General features: G+C 45.7%; 1 protein-coding gene across 6 annotated transcripts in view; it reads left to right on the plus strand.

Moving 5' to 3' along the window:
- MDGA2 (MAM domain containing glycosylphosphatidylinositol anchor 2) overlaps positions 1-22,130 on the plus strand; it is a 664,067-nt gene that overhangs the window by 239,425 nt on the left and 402,512 nt on the right. For 5 of the 6 annotated variants that reach the window (XM_073350233.1, XM_073350236.1, XM_073350237.1 and 2 more), the window contains exon 2: positions 10,684-10,823. In XM_073350233.1, the coding sequence (XP_073206334.1) occupies positions 10,684-10,823 (140 nt within the window). Of the gene's footprint in view, positions 1-10,683; positions 10,824-22,130 lie in introns of those variants that run through there. The other variant, XM_073350238.1, reaches the window with a different exon arrangement.

Genomic DNA, 22,130 nt, shown 5'->3' on the forward strand with positions numbered 1-22,130 from the left:
TTCCTGATCACTTTCCTCTCATGTAAGTGCTTCAGGGTTGATTCTTTGAGGACCTGCTCCATGATTTTTCCGGGGACTGAAGTGAGGCTCACTGGCCTGTAGTTCCCAGGATCCTCCTTCTTCCCTTTTTTAAAGATTGGCACTACATTAGCCTTTTTCCAGTCATCCAGGACTTCCCCCGTTCGCCACGAGTTTGCAAAGATAATGGCCAATGGCTCTGCAATCACAGCCGCCAGTTCCTTTAGCACTCTCGGATGCAACTCATTCGGCCCCATGGACTTGTGCACGTCCAGTTTTTCTAAATAGTCCCTAACCACCTCTTTCTCCACAGAGGGCTGGCCATCTACTCCCCATGTTGTGATGCCCAGCACAGCAGTCTGGGAGCTGACCTTGTTCGTGAAGACAGAGGCAAAAAAAGCATTGAGTACATTAACTTTTTCCACATCCTCCGTCACTAGGTTGCCTCCCTCATTCATTGAGGGGCCCACACTTTCCTTGGCTTTCTTCTTGTTGCCAACATATCTGAAGAAACCCTTCTTGTTACTCTTGACATCTCTCGCTAGCTGCAGCTCCAGGTGCGATTTGGCCCTCCTAATTTCATTCCTACATGCCCGAACAATATTTTTATACTCTTCCCTGGTCATATGTCCAACCTTCCACTTCTTGTAAGCTTCTTTTTTATGCTTAAGATCTGCTAGGATTTCACCATTAAGCCAAGCTGGTCGCCTGCCATACTTACTATTCTTTCGACACATTGGGATGGTTTGTCCCTGTAACCTCAACAGGGATTCCTTGAAATACAGCCAGCTCTCCTGGACTCCTTTCCCCTTCATGTTAGTCCCCCAGGGGATCCTACCCATCCGTTCTCTGAGGGAGTCGAAGTCTGCTTTCCTGAAGTCCAGGGTCCATATCCTGCTGCTTACCTTTCTTCCCTGTGTCAGGATCCTGAACTCAACCAACTCATGGTCACTGCCTCCCAGATTCCCATCCACTTTTGCTTCTCCCACTAATTCTTCCCGGTTTGTGAGCAGCAGGTCAAGAAAAGCTCCCCCCCCAGTTGGCTCCTCTAGCACTTGCACCAGGATATTGTCCCCTATGCTTTCCAAAAACTTCCTGGATTGTCTATGCACCGCTGTATTGCTCTCCCAGCAGATATCAGGGTGATTGAAGTCTCCCATGAGAACCAGGGCCTGCAATCTAGTAACTTCCGTGGGTTGCCGGAAGAAAGCCTCGTCCACCTCATCCCCCTGGCCCGGTGGTCCATAGCAGACTCCCACCACTTCATCACTCCTGTTGCTCACAGTTCTAAACTTAATCCAGAGACACTCAGGTTTTTCTGCAGTATCGTTTTTAAAGTATCGTATTTTAATACTTCTGCAGTATCGTTTTTAAAGTATCTTATTTTAATACTTCTGAAGCATATTAAAAAAACAAACAAACTGCTGACCCTTTTCTTACCTTGCTGCACTCAGGCTCTGATTCTGCCAGGTACTTAATTTATTATTTATTATTTGTATTCCGGGAGCGGATAGGAGCCCAGGAGCTAGGCAGTGTGCACGACAGACCAAAATGACTGTCCCTGCTCCCCATGGAGTTTACGATGAAAGTGTAAGACGTACCTGACTTTAAGCATGGGAATGGTCCTACTCACATGCTTAAGTACTTTGCTCAATCAGCATCTAAGGGGCCAGTCGTAGATTCATCGCTTCCAAGACCAGAAGGGACCATCATGATCATCTAGTCTGAACTCCACCCAAATAGTTCCTAGAGCACATCTGTGAGACAATCATCCCATCTTGATTTTAAAAGAATCCACCATGACCCTTGGTAAGCTGTTACAATAGCTAATTACCCTCTCTGTTAAAAGTGTACACCTCATTTCCAGTCTGAATTTGTGAGCTTCAACTTTCAGTCATTGGCTCGTGTTAAACCTTTCTCTGCTAGATTCAACAGCCCATTTTCAAAAATTTCTTCTCCATGTAAAAAGAAAAGGAGTACTTTTGACACCTTAGAGACTAACCTTGGTTAGTCTCTAAGGTGCCACAAGTACTCCTTTTCTTTTTGCGAATACAGACTAACACGGCTGCTACTCTGAAACTTCTCCATGTAGATACTTACCAACTGTAATCAAGTCTCACCTTCCAGGTCATTGATAAAAATGTCAAATATTATAAGGCCAAGAACTAATTCCTGTAAAGGACCCCCCCTCCCCAGACACACTTGCTTGTTGATCTTTCCCCATGTACAATTACACTTTGAGACCTGTCAGCCAGCCAGTTTTAATCTGTTTACTTTGTGCCATGTTAATTTTACATTCGTTTTTAATCAAAATGTTGTATGCTACCAAGTCAAGCACCTTACAGAAGTCTAAGTATATTACATTAATACTATTACCTTTACCAATTGAACTTGTAATCTCATCAAAAAAAGATATCAAGTTATTTGAGAGGCTCTATTTTCTATAAACCCATGTTGATTGGTATTGCTTAATTACCGTCGTTTAATTCTTTATTAACTGCATCCCGTGTCAGCCTCTCTATTATCTTGCCTGGGATCAATGTCAGGCTGACAGACCTATAATTATCAGGTCATCCCATTTAACCTTCTTAAATATCGGCACAACATTCACTTTCTTCCAGTCTTCTGGAACTTAGTGCTTCCAGGCTTATAAAAATCAACTGTAACAGTCCAGTGAGCTCTTCAGCCAGCTCTTAAGTCCTTCATAACTTGAACACCTAGCCTTCCACTGTGACTGCAAAGGGAACACTATATGCCCAAAGAGAAGAATTATGCTATAGGTAAGGATGGGCCATCCAATTCAGAATTGAAACTAACAAAAGTCTAACAGGAATGACCAAGTTATTTGTGCCCAGAAACCAGATTCGTGCCTGCATATAAGGTATTTTTGTGTATAACTCAAATAATTGTGCGTGCCAGGCTTTGAAAAGTAACCCAGAAAAGTGCAGAGTAGAAAACAACTTTACATCCTGATATATTTTCTGTCTTTGAAAGGGTGGCAGAGAGAGCAGACCTGCTGGAACTCTTGAGAGATGACAGAACGTAGCTGCTGTTTGTAAACTAAACGTGTCCATTACAAAGCTGAGGAAATGGCAGCTTTAAAAAATAAGGCTTAGTTCAAAAAGCTCCAGCCAGGTTCCTTTGCAAACATCGCTTCCATCTTCAAAGCCAGCCAGCAGCAGCTACTCATGTGTCAATTTCAAAGGCTCTGTAGACAGATGTGGAGTCACTTCACAGAGAGCTGCCATGGTCCTGACAGCAGCTACAAAATTTAGGATCTAAACACTTCCTAATGCTTGCCATGCTTTAAAATCAGTGTGATCAAAATACGTAATGAACATAGAAATACAATGTTAGAAGGGGAGCCATATGTTTTCCTAATGTCTTTTCTCGCCCTGATGTTTCATTGGTGATTGGATATGAGGGAAAGTGATGTTGCAAAATATGTCCCAAGCCATGTGGGTGCATCAGGGCGTGCACGTGTTCAGGAAACTCTAGCCCCAGCCATTCAGGATATGTCTACCCTGCAGATGGAGTGAGCCTCCTCGCCCAGGTAGACAAATTCACCTTAGTTGGGCTCAAGGTAGCAGGCTAAATATAGCAGTCTGGATGTTGCTGCACCAACTGAGCCCCTGGCTAGCGCTCCGGAGGTCAGACCCAGGGGATCGGGATGGTTTGGACCCAGGTGACTAGCCTGAACCACCAGCAGTTTTGCAACATCCACGCTGCTATTCCTAGCTCAAACTGAGCTAGCAGGAGTCTCCCTACCCAGGCGAGGAGGCATGCTCCCAGCTGCAGTGTAAACATACCTTCAGATTCCTAAAGTCATGCGCTCAATAAGGTGGTTATGAGCCATCATAATCTGTTAGCACCCTCTGCTGGTCAAATGGCAATCATTTTTAGCTTAAAGAGGACCAAAGGTCCTACTTCCTAGAGAACTGGAGGCTTATTTAGAGGAGGTTTAGGGAGAAAATGGTTAAAGGTTAGAACTAGAAGTCACCCTTGGGCTCTGGTTCTGGATGCAAGCCCAACATCTGAGGGTATTGGATCTGGGTGTAAGGTTCAGGTACATCACTACTATCGAACTAGACCCACATGAGTATTTTTGATGCCTGTGTTCAGCAAATTAATTATTTTTCCTTCTGAGATATTTTCATTTAATGTTAAGTTAGATAAAGTTTTAGGGATATAAATGAGCAAACAGCTTGCTCCATAGCCAGTAGAGGTTGGCCCTCCTATCATTTTCCAGTCATGAGTGTATTATTTAATTTTTGTAGCTGTAAAGCACCCTCTTGAGCAGATGGCTTTCCCATCGGCTCCTAAGGTTCTGGGTTCAAAGCAGCTCAGCCCTCTCCTTGTGTCTTCTGTGTCTCTGACACAAGGCCCCCGTGTCAGACTACCTACTTTGGGATCCAGTTTCTTCCAAGTGCACTCCATCCAGGTTCGATAGTGCTGGCAGGTGCCATTGCTTTGTAGATAAAGTCAGAGAAGCAGCTCAGATAAATGGGAAGAATGTAATTTATGAAAAGAGGAGGCATGGCTCATCTAGGCATAATTAGGGGCAATGCAGAACTGCCCTGTTCAGGAGAGCCCTAGCCAAGGGGGGTACTCAGCCTCTGGAAGCATAGTTCCTCTCCATTGCAAAGCCAGTGCGCCCATTACCACATACCTTTGTGAGATGCAGCCTATTCCTTCCTCCCACCTTTGGGGAGACTGGGTAGAACCTAGGAGAAGGTGGGGATTTGCCTGCAGCCTGCCCCATCTGAATCCTTTGAGCAGAGGTGAAAGCAAGCTGGCACGCCCTGGTACGGCATATCGGCAAGAGCCAGTGCGCCGTACTGGGGTGGATCGGTTTCCTCAGGCGCAATTTAAAGGGCTTGCGGCGCCCAGCAGCGGCTGGAGCCCCCGGCCCTTTAAATTGCTGCCAGAGCCCTGCTGCCGGAGCCCTGGCGTAGCGGAGGCGGGGCTGGGGCAGTGATTTAAAGGGGCAGTAGCGGCGGCCAAGCCCTGGGCCCTTTAAATTGTCCCCGGAGCCCCACCCCCAGTTCCCCAGGGCTCCGGCAGGCTCCGGGGACGATTTAAAGGGCCCAGGGCGGTCGTGGAGGCCGGAGCCCTGTCCCCGGAGTCCTTGGGAAGTGGCGGCAGGGCTCTGGGGATGATTTAAAGGGCCTAGGGCTTGGCCGCCGCTACCCCCCCCACCAGGCCCTTTAAACCGCTGCCAGAGCCCCCGGCTGCTGCTGTTACCCCGGGGAGAGGGAAGGAGGCACTTGCCGGTACGGGGCTGGGGCTGGCTCTGACCTCCCCCAGCCGCGCCCCTTCCACCCGAGGCCCTGCCGCTTCCGGGGGCCAGAGCCGGCCCCAGCCCAGTCCCATACCGGTAAGTCACTAGACCTACTTTCACCCCTGCCTTTGAGGTGCAGTGGACCCCACGGGAGCAGGAAGGGAGCAGTTTCTATACTCCTGGAGTACGGGGCTTGCTCTTTCTACTCAGGCCTCAGAGGCTGCACAAGGCTTATGACATGCTGGCCCCACCCTCTGCACTGCCTCATGCGTGGCCCATTGCACAAAGGCCAGACACAGCGTGATCCCAGAACTGCACTCCTGGAGCCTCTCGCAGTATGAGGACCATTAACACAATGGTCTCATGCTGCATGGTTGCTTGAACAAACAGCCTGAGTAGACTTAAGTGAGGTGACTGTAAATTTAAGCAGCTAGTGAACCTGGCTTGTTTCCGTGAAACACACACCTTTGTTACAGTGAGCTACTAAAGACACACAACTCCAGACCCTTTATGTGGGGAGAGCTGTCATGTAAATGGCTTTATTATTACTTGGACTAATAGATTAGTAAGGCTGAGGACAAGGTGATCTTTAGGGGTTAGATTGTGATGCCTTTACTCGTGTTGAACGATACCTGATGCCCCAAGTCACCTTGCTGGAGTCAGTGAGGTGGCGTAAGGTTTTACTTAGGGACAAGTAAGTAGGGAAGTTAAACCTTAGGGTTGGTGTATAGGGGGAAGTTAGTGTGCAGCAAGCTAGCGTGTGAATTTAGAGCACACTCGTTTCTCCGAACTACCTCCCTCTGCACGTTCTCGCTGCGCACCCAGGCGTATGTCCGTGCTCCGAACTAGGGGTGTGATTCCCTGGCTCGTGCACCCACGCTCACGCCAGCTGCCGCGGAGCTAGCATGCGTGCAAATAGCAGCATAACCACAGGAACCCGGGTAGCGACAGCAGGCTCACAGCTCTGCCATGCTGCGTACAAACCCGCCTGAATCCAGTGGGTACAGACGCGGCCACATCTCCACCCATGCTACCACGGCTACGCTGCTATTTATACTTGCACTAACTGGATGGCAATGTCACGAGTACGTGTATGCGAGCAGGGGGATTGCACCCCCAGCTTGCAGTGCAGACGCAGCCTAAGAACGCGCCCTCAGGTGGTTTAACTTCATGTGCTTCCAAAGTGCAGTGCACATAAAAGCATTCTCAGTGCACAGCAGAAGTGTCCGCACAGCGAGTTGGTCCGGAGTAGGCTGTGAGCTGTAAATTCACAGTAGCTCGCTGCACATTAACTTCCCATGTAGACCAGCCCTCAGTGTGAGCACGGGAAAATGACCTAGATGTTTAATTTTTTTCTTGCAAGCAATAAACATCACCTTAGGCCAGGGGGAGTCTATAGGTGGACCGGCAGATGCTTTCGAATGGACCCCAAAATATTTGTATTTACTTTTTTTTATTACCATTATTGTTGTTGGGTTTTTTAAAATTTGTCTGGAGTCTGGACCTTGACTATACCTTGACCAAGAAATAGGGACCATGACAAAAAATAATTGACTACCCCGCCCTAAGGTCTCAGAGAAACCAACCCAATAACAGTGTACTGACGGGTCCTGTTGGGCATAATCCAATTCCTCTTTATGCAGACAACTCTGGCTGTTGGGAGAGTGGGAATGCTGGGAGAGATCCCAGGACTCTGAGTAGAAAGAGATGGCTAATCTCTCTCTCTCTCTCTTTCTCTCTTTATATATCTGCTATCTAATCTCTAGAAGATATCAGGTATAACGTGTGTGTATTGACACACTCACTCTACATAGCAGATAACTGATTTCCCTGGGTGTTGTATCCTTTTTGACTGGGGCTACTTTTGTCACAGTAGTGTCCAAGGAAAAAAATGGGTGATATTCATCCCAGAGGACATGAACTCAGAGTGCCTGGAAAGTAGTTTGCGTTCATGCCTATTCGCTTATGTTAGTTGGTCTATCCGGAATCTTGTTGCTGCTTGTTACTCACATGGAAAACCTTCAAAACTAATTTTCACCTTCTATCATTTGAGTTGTGAAAACCTGATCAACAAAGGGATCCAATCCATTATAAATAAAGCTATAACATTCAGCCTGTGCCCTTGGGATCGGTGAGCAACAAGGCCAGATTTCTTAAACACTTACCAAAAAGGTTGGCATAGGCCAGGCAAACTGAAAATGGTTTTAAATAGAGTAGATTGCAACAGGTGCAATTCCGGGTAGCTAAGAGAAAGGGAGTGAGTTGTACTGGCCTTAACTATCTTATTCTAGTCCTGTTCATTTGTGCTGCCTGGACAGCTTTGCCATAGACTCATTTTCTTAGGATTCCCAGGGTCAGATATTTAAAATATCAGAAGCCTTGCACCAGATTTATTAATTGTGCACTTGAGATCACCCAAGAGCAGGTGCAGATTGGTTGTTTTCATGTGAAAAGAAATCACTGTTGTCACCTGATAGATTCTTTGAGCCTGGATTTCAGCTCAGGTGCTAAAACCCTGATCTGCAAAGATTTAGGGACATGCTTGGTGCATAAAGCTATGTGGTGTGACAAAGGCAGATCTGAAAGACAAGGTAGGGGAGTTAATGTCTTTTATTGGACTAACTCCTGAGCTTACAGCTTGTCTCTCTAATATCCTGGGAACAACACTACACACAACAACACTGCATACAGCCATTAAACTCAGGCCCTGGCAGTTCTGGAAGGGTGTTCGGAGGGTGGTATATTAGTCTTAGAATGATTAAAGCCCTTTCCCTGTGAACTGAAAGATGTTACCTCTCGTTAATTGTGGACACCTGAGTCTAATTAAGGGCAGCCTGGGACCGTTAAAAACCAGCTCCAGTGAACGGGCTACAAGGAGACATGAGATGCAAGCTGCAGAAGGGTTGTGTGCTGCAAGGGGAAAAGGCATCTCCTAGGTGAAGAGCTGTTTTTCCCTATAAGGGAAATCTTGTGTTGTTTCTGTCTGGGGAGAGGACCTGGGTTCGCAGCATAGCTGGGCCCAGCGTGAGTGAAAGAGGATGACTGGTGATAGGTAGCCTGCGTGAGGAGAGGCAGTTCTCCAGTGGGAGTGAGGCAATTTAAATATTTTTTGTTTCTGTTTAAAAAAGCCCTCAGGCCAACCCCAAGGCCTACCCTATGAATACTGTAAATAAACTAATGTCCAGTACTAAACCTCCATAGTGGGACTGATTTACCACAGGCCCCCTCAGCGCCAGAGGGAGAAACACTGAGCCTTGATGTGCCGAAAGAGGGGCGTTCTCACAGTGTAGAGTGAAGTATGTGCATACGTCTTTGCAGTATCAGAGCCTACTTAGCCTCCGTTCAGTGAAGCAGGGGCTGAGGCTTCCAGGTCATCGACACGGTGGGCTGCTCAGACCCATGCCTCGGAGCTCCTTTGGGCCAAGAGTTCACCACTGGATCTGATTTCGCTGTCCTGTAGGCTTGTGCCAGGCTGTCTGATTGAAGAGCCACCCGCAGGTTAACAGTCGCGTTTGCCCCTACTAACGAATAGCATCGCTCCGGAGAGTTTTAAAGCTGACTTATTTTTTTATACATCTGATTTACCTTTTGCCATTTCTGCCGTTTATTGTCGTCTTATATTTCATTCAGCAAAGGCACTGTAATGAGTACTTGACCTTATCCTCCTATTGATCTGCTCGTGTGGAATTTGAATGAGGGGGCATTGCCTGGCTCGGAATTACTGACATCCCGTAGAGCCGTTGTTGTTCTCTCCTGGACTGTTAAAACATTATTGTGACTTGTGCATCCAATACGACAACCATTGTAATTTTCCAGCATAGGCACCACATGTTACACATGTGGGGCATATGGAAACATTTTGCTTTTCTCAGTGCAGGTTAAATATACCAGGAAAATGGAATCTGTCCTAACTGAAACTCCGGTCCTGCTCCTGGTCCCAGTGAAGTTGACGGATGTTAATATTCACTTTAAATGGGAGTAGAATCAACCCTGTTGTGCTGACTACTTTATTTTAGTGGTTTGATTAAAGCTTCGTATTTACCTAATAAGTGTTATAATACATTTAGAAAGGTATATAATAAAAAGAACAAAAATGGAAAGTTGATTTTGGGAAGGAAAACAAAAATAAACGAGCGTGCAAATGTGTCTTTAGGGGACCGCTGGATATACATAAATATTACAGCCAATGTTCATGGCACTGAACTTGTCCCTCACAGCCTATTACTGCCGCCGGCTAATGGAGTTCGTCTTTCAGTTCACATGGGAGGGTGCCGTGCTGTGGAGCTCAAGTTCCTGTATTCAAACCCTGCTGACGACCCCTGGGCAGGGTCATTATAATTGTGTGTTAGTACCATATTTCCAGGCAATATGTTTGCAGTTAAATATCTTTCTCTTTCAGTGCTAGCAGTCACACTGTGTCTTCCACTGTTCTTGAGGTTCCCCATGTCTAAAGAATAAGAAATGGCATCATCAAATGAAGGCGTCAGTCCTACTAAAACTTGCCCTTGGGTTTGCCTTTCATGCCAGTGGATGCTAATCTAGGTAGGGAGATAGCCACAGTAGAGATGGGCTTGTGCCAAACATTGAATATCTGGATTTTGGATCTGAACTTCCCATAAGTTTGTTGTTTTCAGGTTCCAGGTGCCCATCTCTACCTTAAAATATGGACAAAAGGCTACACAGATTGGATAGGTCACAGAAATGGGAGTGGGATCATCAGTGAATCTGGGCACTGGTTCTAAGCTAGCCCAGAAGTTGGTACACTTCAGACTGTTCCATGCCTTTGCAAAGCAAGCAGGTGATTTCAGGCCAGTCATTACGCTAAAGGTGTCCAAAAAAGCACTATCCCAACTGTGCCCCATATTGGCAGCCTCATCGGAGAGCCCGACAGCTGAATGGGCAGGAGGCTGAAGTCCTAGCATCTGTAGCAGAGTCTCCACCAGGGCAAGGGTGAGCCCAGTTTTTGAGGCTGCGAGAGCAGGTCTGCATGCCCCTGCAGCTCTTGTGTGCCTATGTCAGGGATGTCATTTTGGAGTCTCTTGCAATGGAAGGGGAAAAACAAATCAAACATCAGAGATGGAGCTGTTCTCTGGTTCCTTGTTTGTGGCCCTGCTTTTTATGGGGGTGTAGAGCAGTGGGGGAGGGGAGGGGAAGGTGTTTAGAGGAAGTCTGTGGGAGTAGTCATATAACTGCATCCAAAAACAGAGCATTGGATTCTTCCATTGGAGAAGGGCCTTACCCCTCACGTGAACACACACTGTTGGCACTGAGTTGGGCTGAGCATGGCTGGAGCTATGTCTAGCAGTTGGTCCTGTGGGGACAAGGGGCAAGTCACTGTGTGGAAACATTTTACTGACCTGTTTCTCTTTCTGCTGGTTTGACAGGCCCACCCACAGTGCGGATTGTGCACTCAGGCCTGGCGTGTAACATCGAGGAGGAGCGCTACTCGGAGAGGGTATACACCATCCGCGAGGGGGAGACTCTGGAGCTCACCTGCTTGGTGACTGGCCATCCTCGGCCACAGGTGAGTCCCAAACTGCGACCCAGCTGCATCCTGTAGCTGTATTGCTATAACTCTCCTGTTGTTCGCTCTCGTAGCCATGTCAGGTCATCTTGTTTGCAGATGTATTGGTGTGACTTGCTCTTATAAGTGCTGGACTCTCTTGAGTGCAATGAAGCTGGTTTAGCCCAGTTAGTATGACCAGGTTTGCCCACCCCAGCTATAGATGTTTGCATTCTAGGGTGGGATTCAAAACTGCTCAGTATTAGCCTAAAATGGCTCCCCTTGAAGAGTTATGTCAGCACTATGCAACTTTGAGAATTTCCCTCATGCAGTCGATAATCACAGTCAAGCAAGGGCAAATACCGTTAGTTGCAATCAACAAATGAATACGGATTACAAATAGGAGACACTTTTCTTCTAAATCTGGTGAATCTCAGTACAGCATGTGTGAGGTGAGGGGAAAGAAGCCATGCATAGATTCACTGCTCAAAATTCTTTCCAAGATCCTAAATGAAAAAACAAATAGTCTCTAAGGTGCCACAAATACTCCTTTTCTTTTTGCGGATGCAGACTAACACGGCTGCTACTCTGAAACCTGTCAAATAGAGGGTTGTAAATCAATTCCTTTTTATGTCATGGTTTATTTCTTTTTGTTCAGTGTTTGCAATACCTCTTAAAAGTAGGAAGTAACATTTATTTCCTTGCTGACTTTATGCTCTTTGGCAAATACGGATTTCTCTCGCTCCATCTTTTTTCCCCTCTGTTATGGCGCCCTGACCGCAGTTGTCGCAGTCCTCTAACATAAGTGGCATGATTAAATGTCAGTGAAGTTGTAGGGTAGGACTTTGATGACTTTCTGATGCTGCCGTGCTGGCTGATTGGTTCCCCATTAGCTGAATTTAATTCCCTGAATAAATATTAACTCTGCTTTAAAGATACTGATACATATTTTGTATGTATCCACACATTCTAAAATACTGTGGAAGAGACGAAAACAACTAGAGACCCAGATTTGGATACTTTTACTCATGCTGAGAAGCCCCTTACTCCTCCAGTAGGGCCACCTGACTTCATTGGAGTTACTTATGGAGGCTGATACTGTTCAGTGTAAGAGTGACAGAATCTCATCCATCTCGGATAACTTCAATTATCCAACCACCTGTCATCTGAAACAGCTTCATATCCCTCAGTGCCTGTTAATTACATTGAATATTCCCTCAATTATCAGAACCTTTATCATCCAACCTTTCAGTGTCTCTGTAGCATTCAAATAATCAAGCTTGTACTGTATGAACTAGTTTATTGACTTCTGCCTAGCATCTGTTAGAAGGAAAATACAGTGTATCACCTGGCAAGCATACAAGATTAGAATAAGTGAGTGTGCCTGTCTGTATACACACACACACGCACACCCACACACCACACATTTAAGTTTCTATTTCAAACCATCCTGTAGTTTAAAAAACGTTGGGGAAATGGGCAAGTTTGCTACCTCCTGTGTAGCCTGTGGGGAGAGCATGAAGGCTCCAGTCCTGCTCCCATCAAAGTGAATGGTAAAACACCTGTTGACTTCAGTGGTGCAAAATCGGACCCTAAGGGCAGGTCTACACTACAGCCAGGATCGATACTCTGAGATCGCTCCACTGGCGGTTGATTTAGCGGGTCTAGAGAAGACCCGCCAAATCAACAGCAGATTGCTCTCCAGTCGACCCCTGTACTCTACCCCCGACGAGAAGAGTAAGGTAAGTCGATGGGAGAGTTTCTCCCATAGACCTCGCGGTAACTCCACCTAAGATACATCAACTCCAGCTACGTTATTCACGTAGCTTGGAGTTGCGTAGGGTAGGTCGATATACCGCGATAGTGTAGACATAGCCTAAATCCCAAGCTCATAAAACGAGATGTTCCCTGCACTCTCTCTGCAAAGACAGCTTTTTTGCAAGGAGTTATTTCTTATTAACCAAGGCCTCTTCTTCAAGGCATATTATTCCCACACACCAGGTCACTCGGCCTGGAACTCTCTGAAGGGCTGCCAGAATAAATCATGTGGATAAGGATGAAGAGAGCCTAGAAATGCCACCCCTCAGAACAGTGAATTTTTAAGAAGCTTGGTTTCAGCATATGTTCCCACCACAGTGTCACAGGTTTCAAACGGAGGTCGGAGATCAGGCACTTTTCAGCTGTGTCCCTTTGAAACAGAAGATTCTGTTTCGAAGCTGCCTTCGGAGGACATGCTGACTCATCAGTTACCAGTATTTTCCCCTTGTGATGATTCTATGGCTCCAGGCCGAAGTCATGACTCAGAGGAATTTCTCTCCAATCCAGTGTCGTGGAGGAAAAGTTCTGTACTTATTTTTCATCATCACTTCTTATATTTCTTTTCCCACAGACAGGCAGCTTCTCCTGCTGGCATGTTTGCTGAGCTGATTGCAACTTTCCAGTCTTTCTGCTGCCATGAAGTGACTGGCTGTTGCCTTTTCTGCTGTCTGGGAGGACCTTCCCCCCTATGCGGGGAGGGCAGGGCACTTCCCCAGACTAGCGGGAAATCCTCGGCCTCTGTTAATGGTTGCAACAGTTGAGCAGCCTTAGCAGAAACATTGGCGAGCTGCTGCTGCTTGCACGCTCAGCAAAGGCGTGTTGTCTGTGGAGCCCAGTGTAGTGCTTGTGGCAGAATCCCTTTGTGCCAGAGGCTTCCCCCCCGGTGCTTACCAGCCCAGGGGGATGTGCTAGGATGGGCACTCCTGCGACCAGTGGCTGACCTGCCCCCTGCTTGCTGGGCAGCAGATAAGGGGCCCACAAGGGGTCCAGCGAGGCAGTTTCAGCACCTGACAGTGGGCGGCCTCCAGTTTGCTACCAACAGCCTGCCTAGGTTGAGGGCTGACCCTCTGCTTTGCTACCAAACAGCTTGGGGTCCCCATGGGGAGGGCAGCAGAGCACGTTTTAGATCAGCACTGCTGGTCTCCTGCCCCATCAGAGGCTGCAGCTGTCTAAGGTACTCGCATGGCCCCTGCCACTGCAGTATCTCAGCGCCTTACAGTCTTTGATGGATTTACCCTCACCGCACCCCCAGGGGATAGGACAGTGCTATTATCCCCATTGTGCATGCAGGAAGTGGGGTACAGAGAGATTAAGGTATGTCTACACTACAGTGGAGTCACAGCAAGTCTCAGGGCTGGGGTCAACTGACTTGGGCTTGTGGGGCTCATGCCATAGGGCTAAGAATAGCAGCATCGGCACTCAGGCTGGAGCCTGACCTCGGAGACCTTCCCCTTTCACCGGGTTGTTTGAGCCCCCACTTGCACACTGCTATCTTTAGCCACTCAGCGAGAGCCTGAGTCAGTTGACCTGGGCTCTGAGATGCACTGCCAAGTTCTTATTAGCATAGACATACCCTAAGGGATTTGCCCAGGGTCACGCAGGAAGCCTGTGGTGGAGCGGGGAATTGAACCAGCGTCTTCTAAGTCTTCGTCTAATGCCCTTGGATAAAGCCACAAAGCCATCAGCAGGTTCAGCCAGAGGGAGGAAACCTGCTTTTGCGGGTCTCACACAGCCAGTGCTGCCCTGATTCCCCTTTGTCCTGGGCTTTAGTACCAGCACTGTTTTTCTCTGCTTCTGCATGGTCCTGGGGCCACTTACACTCACCCTCCATTTGCTCTCTGTGCTGGATTGACAGCTCGCCATCCAGTCAGCAGATGCGAGAGGAGGAACTTTCTGTGGCTGTGCTTTTGTGTGGGCTGGGCCAGCATGATCACCTCTGAAGCTGCAGATCCTGTCCAGACCTGCATGTCTTCAGGCTCACAGCAGCCTAAGAAAAGGCCAGGGCTCTTTAGCTGCCTTCAGACTGGCTATAAACGGTACTTTCTTAAACAGTCACAAAGCTGCTGCTGCTGTATCAAAAAAGCTGTTCAACCAAAACGGTTTATCAAGACCGCATCCACACGGCTGCTTTCTCATAAAATCTCTATTTTCTTATCTTGGATCCAGGATGGAAAATTGATTTCAGTTCATTTGACCTGTTTATGGATTTTTCTCACTCGTCTAGCGCCTCCATCATCTGTCTCTCTCTTTCATATGTTACAGCTCACAAAAAAATCAAGGGGCTTGCAATATTTTCTGAAGATTAATTGCTTGGAGCAGGGGGATGGGTCTGATGGTCTCGGAAGTGTGATTCTGCTGCAAAATGCAGGAGGTTTGCAAGACTGATTTTGAATATTAGCCTTCTTTTATCACCTTCTCATTGAAGTTTAGTGCTCCCAAAAGCAAATGTATGAGAACAGGCAAGAATATTGTATAGTGCAGCCAGGCAATATCTAAGTTCATGCACATATCTGCCTATGGAAAATAGAATCTTCCTGACCTTTGTAGCCTCTGCCTTTCTATTGATCAAAGGCATGGACCAATCTGGCCTAACTCTTAAGTTGGTTTCGTGAAATTGACAAGCAAAGGAAGAGAGAAATCACAAGATGTGGGCACGTTAAACAAATCGATGTTTTCTTATGAGATAAGAAAAGAAATGGTGAATCCTTAAGGTTAGCATTTGCCAAGTATCTTCATCCGTCAAAGAGGCGGTGGGGTATTGTGTCTCATTCATTACTCTCACGTACTTTGTTTCTAAACTAGATAGTGGTTACACTTTAAAAAAAAATACTTAACGTAAATGCAGTGATGTGGTTGAGATTTCAAAGGTATAGAAGTTAGGAAATTCAAACCCATGGTTGTGGTTTCAGCCAGACCTTGATCATCTTGGGTGTGTATAATGTTTTGTCTTCGTGGGCCACTAAATCGTCAACTGTTAGATCTCCAAAGTACTTGACATTACCAAGAATCTAGAGTGTTCCCTCTTCAGGGGGGAGGGATAGCTCAATGGTTTGAGCATTGATCTGCTTAAACCCAGGGTTGTGAGTTCAATCCTTGAGGGGGCCATTTAGGGATATGGGCAAAAATTGGGGATTGGTCCTGCTTTGAGCAGGGGGTTGGACTAGATGACCTCCTGAGGTCCCTTCCAACCCTGATGTTCTATGATTCTTCTTGTGCAAAGAAATAGCATGGTGGAGCTTGCAGCTGTTTTAAGTGCCAGCCACTGGATGGTGTTGTTTTTTTTTTTCTTAATAGGCCCAATTCTTCAGCATCAGGCCCATAACTTTTCTGTGTTGTGACCAAGTTATAGTGGCTTTTGTATTGAGACGGCATTGGGGAAGGAAGGAGGTCTCTATTCTGAAGCTTTTCGTAGAATATTTGTGCTGATTTTATATGGAATCTTGACAACATGCATTAATTTCCCTCATTTTCTGTGGGAAGTGCCATATGGGATTAGAATCATAGTCCATCTAGTCTACAAAAACTTCAGAACATAAGAATGTCCATACTGGGTCAGACCAATGGTCCATCTAGCCCAGTATCCTGTCTTCTGACAGTGACCAATGACAGGTGCTTCAGACAGAATGAACAGAACAAGGCAATTTTTTGTGATCCATCTTCTGTTATCCACTCCCAGCTTCTGGCAAACAGAGGCTAGGGTCACTCAGAGCATGGTGTTGTATCCCATCCTGGCTAATAACCATTGATGGACCTATCCTCTATGAACTTATCTAGTTCTTTTTTGAACCCTGTTATTGTTTTGGCCTTCACAACATCCTCTGGCAAAGAGTTCCACAGGTTGGTGGTGCACTGTGTGAAGATATACTTCCTTTTATTTGTTTTAATCCAGCTTCTTATTAACTTCATTGGGCGACCACTTGTTCATGTGTTATGTGAAGGAGTAAATAACACTTTCTTATTCACTTTCTCCGTACCAGTCAAGACTTACAGACCTCTATCATATTCCCCCTTAGTCATCTCTTTTCCAAGCTGAACAGTTCCAGTCTTTTTTTAATCTTTCCTCATACGGAAGCTGTTTCATACCCTTAATAATTTTAGTTGCCTTTCTCTAGACCTTTTCCAATTCCAATATATCTTTTTTGAGATGGGGCATCTAGATCTGCACACAGTATTCAACATGTCAGCATACCATGGATTTATATAGAGGCATTATCCAACAAGTTCTTTGAATGTATTGGACACCATTTTTATTTCATAAGCTGGAGAAAGCTACTGTGGGGAGGCTGTTCTAGATTTGATTTTGACAAATAGGGAGGAACTGGTTGAGAATTTGAAAGTGGAAGGCAATTTGGGTGAAAGTGATCATGAAATGGTAGAGTTCATGATTCTAAGGAATGGTCGGAGGGAGAACAGCACAATAAAGACAATGGATTTCAAGAAGGCAGACTTTAGCAAACTCAGGGAGTTGGTAGGTAAGATCCCATGGGAATCAAGTCTAAGGGGAAAAACAATTGAAGACAGTTGGCAGTTTTTCAAAGAGATATTATTAAGGGCACAAGAGCAAACTATCCCACTGTGTGGGAAAGACGGGAAGTATGGCAAGAGACAACGCTGGCTTAGCCAAGAGATCTTCAATGATCTAAAACTCAAAAAAGAGTCCTACAAAAAGTGGAAACTTGGTGAAATTACAAAGGAGGAATATAAACAAATAACACAAGTATTATTAGGGACAAAATTAGAAAAGCCAAGGCACAAAACGAGATCAGACTAGCTAGGGACGTAAAAGGAAACAAGAAAACATTCTACAAATACATTAGAAGCAAGAGGAAGAGCAAGGACAGAGTAGGCCCGTTACTTAAGGAGGGGGGATAGACAATAACAGAAAATGTGGAAATGGCAGAGGTTCTTAATGACTTCTTTGTTTCGGTTTTCACTAAGAAGGTTGGTGACGACTGGACTTCTAACGTTGTGAATGCCAGTGAAAATGAGGTAGGATCAGAGTCTAAAACAGGGAAAGAACAAGTCAAAAATTACTTAGACAAGTTAGATGTCTTCAAATCACCAGGGCCTGATGAAATGCATCCTAGAATACTCAGGGAGCTGACTGAGGAGATATCTGAGCCATTAGCAATTATCTTTGAAAAGTCATGGAACACGGGAGACACTCCAGAAGACTGGAAAAGGGCAAATATAGTGTCCATCTATAAAAAGGGAAATAAGGACAACCCGGGCAATTACAGACCAGTCAGTTTAACTTCTGTACCCGGAAAGATAATGGAGCAAATAATTAAGCAATCAATTTGCAAACACCTAGAAGATAATAAGGTGAAAAATAACAGTCAGCATGGATTTGTCAAGAACAAATCATGTCAAACCAGCTTGATAGCTTTTTTTTGACAAGGTAACAAGCATTGTGGTTGGGGGGGAAGTGGTAGATGTGGTGTATCTTGACTTTAGTAGGGCTTTTGATACTGTCTCGCATGACCTTCTCATAAACAAACCAGGGAAATACAACCTACATGGAGCTACTATACGGTGGGTGCATAACTAGTTGGAAAACCATTCCCAGAGAGAAGTTATCAGTGGTTCACAGTCATGTTGGAAGGGCATAATGAGTGGGGTCCCGCAGGGATCAGTTCTGGGTCTGGTTCTGTTCAATATCTTCATCAGTGATTTAGATAATGGCATACAGAGTACACTTACCTTACAAAGTTTGTGGACAATACCAAGCTGGGAGGGGTTGCAAGTGCTTTAGAGGATAGGAATAAAACTCAAAATGATCTGGAGAAATGGTCTGAAGTAAATAGGATGAAATTCAAAAAGGACAAATGCAAAGTACTCCATTTAGGAAGGAACAATAAATTGCACATGTACAAAATGGGAAATGACTTCCTAGGAAGGAGTGCTGCGGAAAGGGATCTGGGGGGGTCATAGTGGATCACAAGCTAAATATGAGTCAACCGTATAGCACTGTTGCCAAAAAAGCAAACATCGTTCTGGGATGTATTAGCAGGAGTGTTGTAAGCAAGACCCGAGAAGTAATTCTTCTGCTCTACTCTGCGCTGCTTAGGCTTCAACTGGAGCATTGTTCTGGGCACCACATTTCAGGAAAGATGTGGAGAAATTGGAGAAAGTCCAGAGAAGAGCAACAAAACTGATTAAAGGTCTAGAAAACGTGACCTATGAGGGAAGATTGAAAAAATTTGGGTTCGTTTAGTCTGGAAAAGAGAAGACTGCAAGGGGACATAATAGTTTTCAAGTACATAAAAGGTTGTTACAAGGAGGAGGGAGAAAAAATGTTGTTCTTAACCTCTGAGGACAGTACAAGAAGCAATGGGCTTAAATTGCAGCAAGGGCGGTTTAGGTTGGACATTAGGAAAAATGTCCTAAGTGTATGTCTATACTACCCGCTGGATCGGCGGGCAGCGATCGATCCAGCGCGGGGGGGGGGGTGTCAATTTATCGTGTCTAGCTCCATTCCCCAGCTCAGGTCCCGGCTGCTGGCCCCTCATCTTGCTTCCAACCCTGCACCTGTAGCTCGGGTTCTGGACGCTGGTCTCACTCCACGGCCACAGGCCCAGGGCCCACACCGAGGGCCCCACTCCTGGTCCCGCACCTGGGGCTCTGCTCCTGGGGCCCTGGCCACCGGCTCTGCTCGCTGGCCCCGTGCCCCACCCCCCACTCCCAGGACTTCGCTCCCGGGGTCCCGCGCCTGGATCCCAGGGCTCCAAACCCAGGGCCCCGCATCCAGCCCCATGGCCAGGGCTCTGCTCCTGGCCCTGCATGTGGGGTCCCGGCTGCTGGCCCCTGCTCAGGGCTCTGTTCCTGTCCCCATGCCTGCGGTGGTGGTCCTTCAGTGCTGCTGAAGACCGGAGTGAGTGAAGGACCCAACGCTGAAGTGCCGCTGAAGACCCGGAGCGCCACCAGGTGAGTACAAGGGGGTGGCGCCTTTTTTATCTCCGCTCCCCCTGTTTTCTCCACCCGGCTACGCCACTGTGCCCACTCCCAGCCATGGCCACAGCCTCGGCCCCCTTACCGCTGTCCGGGTCCCCCCTCCCAAAGACACAGCCCTGCTCTCAGCCATAGCATGTTGGGCGGGGGGGCATGGACAGGGGTAAGGGGGCTGGCTCTCAGCATCCCCATGACTAAAAATGTCCCAGTGCCACTGTATATATAGTTGAGATTGTTTTCCAATGTCCATTACTTTGCATTTATCAACATTGAATTTCATCTGCCATTTTGTTTCCCAGTCACTCCGTTTTGTGAGGTCCCTTTGTATCTCTTAACAGTCTGCTTTGGACTTAACTATCTTGAGTAATTTTGTATCGTCTGCAAATTTTGCCACCTCACTGTTTACCCCTTTTTCCAGATCATTTATTTATATGTTGAACAGCATTGGTACCTGTTCGGACCCCTAGAGACACCACTATTTCCCTGTCTCCCTTCTAAAAACGGAATGAAATTCTACAACTAGAGCTGGTCAAAATTATTTGGACAACATTTCTTTCATAAAAAAATGGCTTTATGTGAGAATGTGGACTTCTTGAAAAAAATGTCAATGGTATGGACATTTTTTGCACAACATTTCCCACCACATTTTAATTTATTCTTTTTATTAATTTCATTGCAAATGTTATCAATTATTTTAATAATCATTAGTTACTTTTTTTCCTTTTCCAAAAAGCTATTTTCCAGTACAATTTACATTTTTTTTTTGGTAAGCACAGTTCTGAAAATAACTTTTCAAACTATTTTGATTAATAAATAGTAATAAATGTTGACCAAAGTATCATGAAATTGTTTGTGGAATAAACAGAAAATAAATTCAGTTCCAGTCCTTTAAGATGGAAACAACTTTGAAATTTTTTAGAAAATGGTTTTCTCATTTTTTCCCATCCTTTCTACCTAGTAGCCTGTCTCTGATATTGGGCAGTAGCACATGCTTCATAGGCAGCTATCAGAAGCACTGCATTAGGCAGTAACAAAACAAATATAAGGTAAGGACTGTTCTATCAAATATGGTAATAATATCAGTTTGATCAATTGGGGCTTTATTCCTGCAGTTGTTACTGAAACAAAATCTCCAGTATTTTCACTGGGAATTTTGCCTTAGTAAGGTATTCTGGATCAGAGCCTAGATGTATCACCAAATCCTTTTTATAGTCCAAATTTTAGATTTCCAACCAGTATGATACATTTTACATTACCAATTTAAGATTCTTGCTCACACAAGGATTTCCAGAAGGTAATGTAAGGAAACTTCTTCAAATGCTATAACTGTTTAACTTATCATGGAATATCAGGGTTGGAAGGGACCTCAGGAAGTTCCAACCCACTGCTCAAAGCAGGGCCAATCCCCAATTTTTGCCCCAGATCCCTAAATGGCCCTGTCATAAATATAAAGGGAAGGGTAACCACCTTTCTGTATACAGTGCTATAAAATCCCTCCTGGCCAGAGGCAAAAGCCTTTCACCTGTAAATGGTTAAGAAGTTAAGGTAACCTCGCTGGCACCTGATCCAAAATGACCAATGAGGGGACAAGATACGTTCAAACCTAGAGGGGGGAAAAAGGCTTTTGTCTGTCTGTGTGATACCTTTGCCGGGAACAGATCAAGGATGCAAGCCCTCCAACTCCTGTAAAGTTAGTAAGTAATCTAGCTAGAAAATGCATTAGGTTTTCTTTGTTTTGGGTTGTAAATTTTCTGTGCTGGAGGGAATGTGTATTCCTGTTTTTGTGTCTTTTTGTAACTTAAGGTTTTGCCTAGAGGGATTCTCTGTGTTTGGAATCTGACTGCCTGTGAGGTTATCTTCCATTCTAATCTTACAGAGCATTTCTTTTATCTTTGCTTTGTTCTTCTAATAAAGTTCTGTTTTTTAAGACCTTTGGTCTGACCCAGTATGGCCATTCTTATGTTCTTATGAAATAATTACAAAAAATAAGCATCAAGATAGCTCTCTTGGGGTTCAGCTTAAGGGTTACAAACAAAACAAAAACATCTGGGGTTAGCACAGAGGAGTCCATAAACCAATCAGAAATAAAAGAAATAACCCTAATCATGTCTTCCTAGACATTCCCTGATTACGTACATATCTGGGGTTTCAGATAAGTAGGGTTGAGGTATGAATTGATGCTTTTTCATACCTGGTTTTAAAGCTTTTTACAGAATAGCTCCAGCCCTATCCTGGTCTGTCCCCTCTCTCCGGAGAACAACAACAGACAAAGGGAAGTCCCCCCCCGCCCACAATTTTAAAAAAGTTTTAGCCCTCCCATTGGCTCTTTTGGTCAGGTGCCCATTCCCTTTCTTTTACCTAGCCTGGGAGACTTTTTAACCCTTTACAGGTAAAACAAACAGAGAACAGCCACCAAGAGCGACTTTATAGCTAACTGGCTGGCTGGGTGTCCATAAAAGGGAGCTACCTCCTTCCCGGCCCTTCATTTATCACACATGCACTGAAGTAGCAAGGCTCTCACTTGCTGCTACACATTTATTCCTCAAATATCATTTAGTG

This window comes from Lepidochelys kempii, chromosome 6, assembly GCF_965140265.1.
Source record: "Lepidochelys kempii isolate rLepKem1 chromosome 6, rLepKem1.hap2, whole genome shotgun sequence".
In the NCBI taxonomy this organism is placed as follows: Eukaryota; Metazoa; Chordata; order Testudines; family Cheloniidae; genus Lepidochelys; species Lepidochelys kempii.